The sequence below is a fragment of the Mixophyes fleayi genome, chromosome 10 (genome assembly GCF_038048845.1).
Source record: "Mixophyes fleayi isolate aMixFle1 chromosome 10, aMixFle1.hap1, whole genome shotgun sequence".
Taxonomy (NCBI): Eukaryota; Metazoa; Chordata; class Amphibia; order Anura; family Limnodynastidae; genus Mixophyes; species Mixophyes fleayi.
The window spans coordinates 215,001-223,783 of record NC_134411.1 but is presented as its reverse complement, the minus strand read 5'-3'; the positions used below and the strand labels follow the sequence as shown (position 1 = coordinate 223,783).

Here is an 8,783-nt window from a genome sequence, read left to right as displayed (position 1 = left end):
CCCCATTAAATTAAGAGGAAACATGTTGCAGCAAAGCTGTGCTGATTCTTTCTGTATGTTCTCTGCCGGGGATATATTACATTATATTTCTGTATGAATATACCCGTGGTTTAATTATCCAGCATCAATCGTTTGACAATCCCGAGAAGGAAATAAATTCAACTTTGGATAAACCGTCTTGGGAGTAATAAATGATCAAATCTATAGATCTCACTTGATATCATTATATAACGTTGTATTGTAGTTTGTGCATTATTCTGTTGTACATATATGGTGTTATATTGTATTTATTGTAGGGACGACAACATCCGTTTAGAAACAAAACGTTTAACCTGAAAAGTATTATTTTTATTCCGTCATTATATATATAATGTCAGTCTCATTAATAGCATCGTTCTTATTATAATATTACTAGTTAGGAAAATACGAAATGACGAAAGTCTGCAATATATTATTCAACACATTTACACTAAGATATATAGGAATTTATGGGACATCACTCCGCACACGCTAAATTATAATAATACTATAACACCCCACTCACCCTAGAATATAATAATACTGTAACACACAGCACACCCTAGAATATAATAATACTATAACACACAGCACACCCTAGAATATAATAATACTATAACACTCTGTACACACTAGAATATAATAATACTATAACACACAACACACCCTAGAATATAATAATACTATAACACACAGCACACACTAGAATATAATAATACTATAACACTCCGTACACCCTAGAATATAATAATACTATAACACACAACACACCCTAGAATATAATAATACTATAACACACAGCACACCCTAGAATATAATAATACTATAACACACAGCACACACTAGAATATAATAATACTATAACACTCCGTACACCCTAGAATATAATAATACTATAACACACAACACACCCTAGAATATAATAATACTATAACACACAGCACACACTAGAATATAATAATACTATAACACTCCGTACACCCTAGAATATAATAATACTATAACACACAGCACACCCTAGAATATAATAATACTATAACACTCCGTACACCCTAGAATATAATAATACTATAACACACAGCACACCCTAGAATATAATAATACTATAACACTCTGTACACACTAGAATATAATAATACTATAACACTCCGTAGACCATAGAATATAATAATACTATAACACTCCGTACACCCTAGAATATAATAATACTATAACACACAGCACACCCTAGAATATAATAATACTATAACACTCTGTACACACTAGAATATAATAATACTATAACACTCCGTAGACCATAGAATATAATAATACTATAACACTCCGTACACACTAGAATATAATAATACTATAACACACAGCACACCCTAGAATATAATAATACTATAACACTCTGTACACCATAGAATATAATACTATAACACACAGCACACCCTAGAATATAATAATACTATAACACTCCGTACACACTAGAATATAATAATACTATAACACTCCGTACACCATAGAATATAATAATACTATAACACTCCGTACACACTAGAATATAATAATACTATAACACTCCGTACACCATAGAATATAATAATACTATAACACACCCACAACCTAGATATTATAATAAAAGTATATAGAGCAGAACTTTTGCTCCTGTAGATTGTGAGACATTATCATTATTATTATCGTATCATAAGAAGTTGCCGGCACTTTTATTTGTGCAATATAGTAATGCTCAATGAAATATGCATATAATAATAGTGATATACCGAAGACTCTACATCTAGTAATCGTAACAGGTGGAAAGTACATATAATAGTAATTTATGGTGTAGTATACATGTATTAACATATAGTGTTACATGCATATAATAGTAGTATACAGTACAAAATACATATACCAGAAATATAGTGTTATATAAATATAACAATAATGATGTATAGTAAAATAGAATAACAACAATAGTAATAATAATAATAAAACAATAAATAGAATTTACAGTGCGATATACATATAATAGTAATATAACGTGTGATTACATAAAATAATAACAACAACATAAAGTATAATATATATATATATATATATATATATATATATATATATATATATATATATATATATATATACACACAAATGTAATATCTTGTAAAATGTGTGTAGATGTGATATATTCTGTAATATAATACTGATAATATACCGTGAAATATGTACAGTGTAGAATAAATATAATACTAGGAATATACAATGGAGGAGTATTGTATCGTATGATATACATATAGCATTAGCGTTACACGGTGTAGAATAGATATAATACTAGTAACTTACAATGTAATTGTAATATAATGTGTAATATACATATTATACTAATATACCGTGCAATATAGATATAAAACTAGCAATATACAGTGTAGACTTTAGAATATAATACTAGGAATATACAATGTAATAATATTACACCGTGTAATATAATAAGTAATATCCCCTATAATCTGACAGTTGTAGATTCGCCGGGTTACTACATGGGAATAATATAATATATAAAGTGTCTGTGGGTGACACCAGAGGACACCAACACCGCGTTACCGGCCGCAGGGAAAGTCGGGACTGCAGCAGTCACTGGGACATTTCCAACCTCCTTCCATTCTGTCTCCAACACAACTTCTGCAAACTTTACACTGGGGACCTAACTTCCCACCAATCACAGGGGGCTCTGCCCCGCTGGGGGGGCTCTGCACCCCCTCCCCTGGCTGTCACTGCTGATTGGTCCGGCAGAGTAACGGGACAAGGGTGAGAAGCCCCCCTCTCCCCTCTCCCCAGATAAATACAGGCTGACATGAGCAGCACCAGGTTCCCTGAGGGTGTGAGCTCAGACCCCCATCCCACAACGTGCCCTGGGCAGTGGGGTGCACTGAGCACTGCTGGAGTCAGTCTGGACCTGCTACCTGGATCTTACACATTGGGCTTATTCTGCTGTTTGGTTTGTTGTCGGTCTCATGGACTTATTGTCACATCCTCTTAGGGACATGGAGATCACTGATAACTCTCTCTGCTCCTTCTCTGCCGCTGACGACTTTTATGATGATCCCTGCTTTAATACTTCTGACATGCACTTCTTTGAAGACCTGGACCCCAGGCTGGTCCATGTTACTCTACTGAAGCCTGAAGACCATCATCACCACAACGAGGATGAACATGTCAGGGCACCCAGTGGCCACCACCAGGCTGGCAGGTGTCTGCTTTGGGCTTGTAAAGCCTGCAAGAGAAAGACCACCAATGCTGACCGCAGGAAGGCTGCTACCATGAGAGAGAGGAGGAGGCTAAGCAAAGTCAACGAGGCATTTGAGACCCTGAAGAGGTGTACCTCCAGCAACCCCAACCAGAGGCTGCCCAAGGTGGAGATCCTCAGGAATGCCATCCGCTACATTGAGAGCCTGCAATCCCTACTCAGGGAGCAAGATGAAAACTATTACCCAGTCATGGAGCACTATAGTGGGGACTCTGACTCCTCCAGTCCACGGTCCAACTGCTCAGATGGCATGGTAAGTGGCAGAGGGTGGCACTAGAGCAGGAACATTGCATCACTTATACCTGATGGGCATTCACTTACTGGGAACTGTATATCAAACACATATAATAATAATAATACATAAATAATATATATTTATATATAAATAGCAACAATATAATTATTATTATTATGAATGCAGATTCCATTTAAACTAATGGGCACAGGTTTCAGGCTGTGCTGGATATACCCCATGCACCTCAGTAGCTGTGTTGAGAACTATAGTGTTATCTGTTTACTGTATTGTACTATTATACCATGTAATGTCTTGTTGTTTGACCTCTGTGCAGCGCTGTGGAACTCATGCGCCTAATAAATAATAATAATAATAATTCCATGATATATTCTATACTTTGAATACTTTCAACACTTTCAACCAAATAAAATAAAACGCAGCCTGAAACCAGAGATTACCAGCTGCCCCCCTCCTCCCTCCTCCCCCGCATGTTAAGAAACACACAAACCACACTTTGCGAGCATTACACTTATTGGTGCACAGTAAATAGATTTCATTTTGCGGATGCAATGCCTAAATATTCAAAAAGTTCTTATTCATTTCATTATGATCTTAAGTACCTAAAAGTTACTTTTCACTGAAATGTAACATTATTTTATCACCATTTATTTATATAGCGCCACTGATTCCGCAGCGCTGTACAGAGAACTCACTCTCATCAGTCCCTGCCCCAGTTCAATTTTATACTTATAAGAGCCGTGAATTAAATAATCAATACACATTGGGCCTCAACTAGAGCCAAGAGCAAAAACAACAAAATGGGGCAGTTTAAAATATGCTGACAGATTTAGAGTTGGAGGGAGTATGTGCTAGCTCAACTCTAAATTGAAGCGTAAAAATTGTGTCCAGTATTTGTCTGCTACATGAAAAAGCAGCCAGTGTATTCCCTGCATGCAAAGAAAAGAAGATATGTACTTACACCTCACATTGCAGCATGGTTTGGTTTTGAATTTTGCTTTGCCCTTAACTATAAAAGAGGCCCAGTATCACCAGCAGCGAGCGCTGGTCTGTCAGGATTTATGGGCAGCAACAGAAAAACTGAACTTCCTGAGCTTCAGCCAGAAACAGCTGTCAAAGAGGCCACAATGTGACTCATCAGATTGCTGCTTGTTCACAGATAGACTACGCTGGACCCCCCTGCAGCACCCGGAGGAGAAACAGCTATGATAGCAACTACTATGCTGAGACACCAAATGGTGAGTGCTCATCCGGGGGGGGGGGGGGGGGGGAATTCTCCTATTCTCCTTGGGTGATCATATCTAATATCATTCTCATATCTATCTATCTATCTATCTATCTATCTATCTATCTATCTATCTATCTATCTCATATCTATCTACTATCTATCTATCCCATATCTATCTATCTATCTATCTATCTATCCCATATCTATCTATCTATCTACCTATCTCATATCTATCTATTTCATATCTATCTGTCTATCCATATGTCTATGTATCTATCTACCTATGTCTGTCTATCCCATATCTATATATGTCATATCTATCTATCCCATATCTATCTATCTATCTCATATCTATCTATCTATCTATCTCATATCTATCTATCTGTCTATCCATATGTCTATGTATCTATCCATATGTCTATCTATCTATCTATCTCATATCTATCTATCTATCTATCTATCTATCTATCTATCTATCTATCCCATATCTATCTATCCTATATCTATCTATCTATCCCCTATCTATCCCATATCTATCTATCTATCTATCTCATATCTATCTATCTATCTATCCCATATCTATATATGTCATATCTATCTATCTATCTATCTATCTATCTATCTATCTATCTATCTATCTATCCATATGTCTATCTATCTATCTACCTATGTCTGTCTATCCCATATCTATCTATCTATCTATCTATCTATCTATCTATCTATCTATCCCATATCTATCTATCTATCTATCTATCCCATATCTATCTATCTATCTATCCCATATCTATCTATGTGATATCTATCTATCTGTCTATCCATATGTCTATCTATCTATCTATCTATCTATCTATCCCATATCTATCTATCTATCTATCCCATATCTATCTATCTATCTATCTATCCCATATCTATCTATGTCATATCTATCTATCTGTCTATCCATATGTCTATCTATCTATCTACCTACCTTTGTCTGTCTATCCCATATCTATCTATCTATCTATAGGTCTATCTATATATCTATCTATCCATAGGTCTATCTATATATCTATCTATCTATCTCTCATATCTATCTATATATCTATCTATCTATGTCTATCTGTCTATCTATCTATGTCTATGTCTATATGTCTATCTATCTATATATCTATCTATATATATATCTATCTATCTATCCCATATCTATCTATCCATATGTCTATCTATATATCTATCTATCTATCCATATGTCTATCTATATATTTATCTATGTCTATCTATCCCATATCTATCTATCTATCTATCTGTCTATCCATATGTCTATGTATCTATCCATATGTCTATCTATCTATCTACCTATGTCTGTCTATCCCATATCTATCTATCTATCTATCCCATATCTATATATGTCATATCTATCTATCCCATATCTATCTATCTATCTATCTATCTATCTCATATCTATCTATCTATCCCATATCTATCTATCCTATATCTATCTATCTATCCCCTATCTATCCCCTATCTATCTATCTATCTATCTATCTATCTATCCCATATCTATCTATCTATCTATCTATCCCATATCTAAATATGTCATATCTATCTATCTATCCCATATCTATCTATCTATCTCATATCTATCTATCTATCCCCTATCTATCCCATATCTATCTATCTATCTATCCCATATCTATCTATCCCATATCTATCTATCTATCTATCCTATATCTATCTATCTCCTATCTATCTATCTCATATCTATCTCTCTATCTATCCCATATCTATATATGTCATATCTATCTATCTATCTGTCTATCCATATGTCTATCTATCTATCTATCTACCTACCTTTGTCTGTCTATCCCATATCTATCTATCTATCTATAGGTCTATCTATATATCTATCTATCCATAGGTCTATCTATATATCTATCTATCTATCTCTCATATCTATCTATATATCTATCTATCTATGTCTATGTCTATCTGTCTATCTATCTATGTCTATGTCTATATGTCTATCTATCTATCCATATATCTATCTATATATATATCTATCTATCTATCCCATATCTATCTATCTATCCATATGTCTATCTATATATCTATCTATCTATCCATATGTCTATCTATATATTTATCTATGTCTATCTATCTATCCCATATCTATCTATCTATCTATCTTTCTATCTAGCTATCTCGTATCTGTCTACATCATGTGCTAATGTCTATTTATCTATCTATGTCTGTCTATCTATCCCATATCTATCTATCTATCCATATATCTATCTATATATATATATCTATCTATCTATCCCATATCTATCTATCTATCCATATGTCTATCTATATATCTATCTATCTATCCATATGTCTATCTATATATTTATCTATGTCTATCTATCTATCCCATATCTATCTATCTATCTATCTTTCTATCTAGCTATCTCGTATCTGTCTACATCATGTGCTAATGTCTATCTATCTATCTATGTCTGTCTATCTATCCCATATCTATCTATCTATCCATATGTCTATCTATCTATCTCGTATCTGTCTACATCATGTGCTAATGTCTATCTCATCTTGTGAAACACAAACTGTCAGCTTAGATTGGCTGTGATGCAAAACATTCAGATCAATGACACTTTCCTACATCATATATGAAAATTAAACAAAAAAAAAACAAATCAAGAAGAGTTTGTTTAAAATGAATTAGACTTATCATAAAACACGAGGTTGTGGCTGCGACGTGCCCTGATCTGCAGCGATCTGCAGCGTGTCCTGTTTACTGGTTCCTATTAGTGTGTGTATATATAAATATATAAATATATGGTTTAAATGGTGTTTGAGTGATAATTCCTTTTTCTTTAGATACAAGACTCGGAAAGAATTCTGTCATCTCCAGCTTAGACTGTCTGTCCAGCATTGTGGAGAGAATCTCAACAGAAAACCCCAGCTGCCCGGTGGTGCTTCCTGCAGTGGAAAGTGGATCTGAAGGCAGTCCCTGCTCCCCCCTCCAGGGGGAGACACTGAGTGAGAGAGACATTGCCAGTCGTTCTCCCAACACGTGCACGCAGATACCCCAAGACAGCAGCTCCATCTACCAGGTGTTATAGAACTAGAAAGTAAAGATAGACTCATACATTTACATCAGAAGCTTCTAGAAGATTTCCTGCTGGTTCCGCGACTTTAATATTTCTTTTTGGACACCTATTTATTTGTTTTATTTCCAGCCAGAGGTCATTGACAAGAAGTTTCTACTGTTCGTACGAGATAAATCTCATTATCCTTCCCGTTTGACTTGTCCGGAAGACACAGGGAAGTTTTGGTGGAGTCGTAGGTCCAGTATAATGACGGATCTCTGTAGCACAAGGGAACGGTCTTTCATCTTGGGCATAGTTGGTGTGTGGGGTAAATGAAGCATTACCCCCATTACCCTCATCCCGTTAGCTGCAGACTGTGTCTGCATTTACAGATCGCTGTGGGACAGTCACTGTGCTGCTTTATTTCCCCGCTGAACAAGGCAATGAAAGGTTGTGGACCACTTTTGTAAGATTTTTTTTATATAAAAATATAATTGTAAATAAGAATTGTAATGCGTAATTAAATATATATTTAATGATGCTTAACTGTGTTGTGCTAAATGCTAACTTTATATATTTATACCGTGTGAATGCCAAGGATGTTTTCAATAGTATTCTAAATAAAGAACCTTATTTATAAAGCTCTGGGTGTTTTCCATGTGGTACGTTACCAGAAAGAGCTGATCCCTGAAATCTTACACCTGTCACAGCACTTTGGGGACTTGTACTTTTTTTTTTTTACCTAGATGAAATTACAAATACATGAGATATAATTGTGTTTTCTGGAAACTACATTGTTACATAAGGTTATTTTTGTCTGTAGCTTCATATTCTGGCAATGTGAAACAATGTATTGATAGGGATATGGATGTATCTACAATCTATAAGTTAGTCTGCCAATAATCCATATTGTACAGGGGTAAATAATGC

At 34.8% G+C, this 8,783-nt stretch overlaps 1 protein-coding gene across 1 annotated transcript; it reads left to right on the top strand.

Annotated features, from left to right (window-relative positions):
* The first annotated feature begins 2,851 nt into the window (after nt 1-2,851).
* MYOD1 (myogenic differentiation 1) lies at nt 2,852-8,494 on the top strand. The gene is made up of 3 exons (XM_075187551.1): nt 2,852-3,557; nt 4,717-4,795; nt 7,642-8,494. The coding sequence occupies exons 1-3, from the start codon at nt 3,012-3,014 to the stop codon at nt 7,884-7,886; spliced, it is 870 nt and encodes a 289-aa protein (XP_075043652.1). The 5' UTR covers nt 2,852-3,011; the 3' UTR covers nt 7,887-8,494.
* Nucleotides 8,495-8,783: the final 289 nt, after the last annotated feature.

What these genes read in the sequence shown, in the direction of transcription:
- MYOD1 (XM_075187551.1), top strand. Translation starts at nt 3,012, where the DNA reads ATGGACTTATTGTCACATCCTCTTAGGGACATGGAGATCACTGATAAC. An exon ending in CCAACTGCTCAGATGGCATG is followed by an intron (nt 3,558 to 4,716) that starts GTAAGTGGCAGA and finishes GCTTGTTCACAG; the next exon opens with ATAGACTACGCTGGACCCCC. An exon ending in CTATGCTGAGACACCAAATG is followed by an intron (nt 4,796 to 7,641) that starts GTGAGTGCTCAT and finishes CTTTTTCTTTAG; the next exon opens with ATACAAGACTCGGAAAGAAT.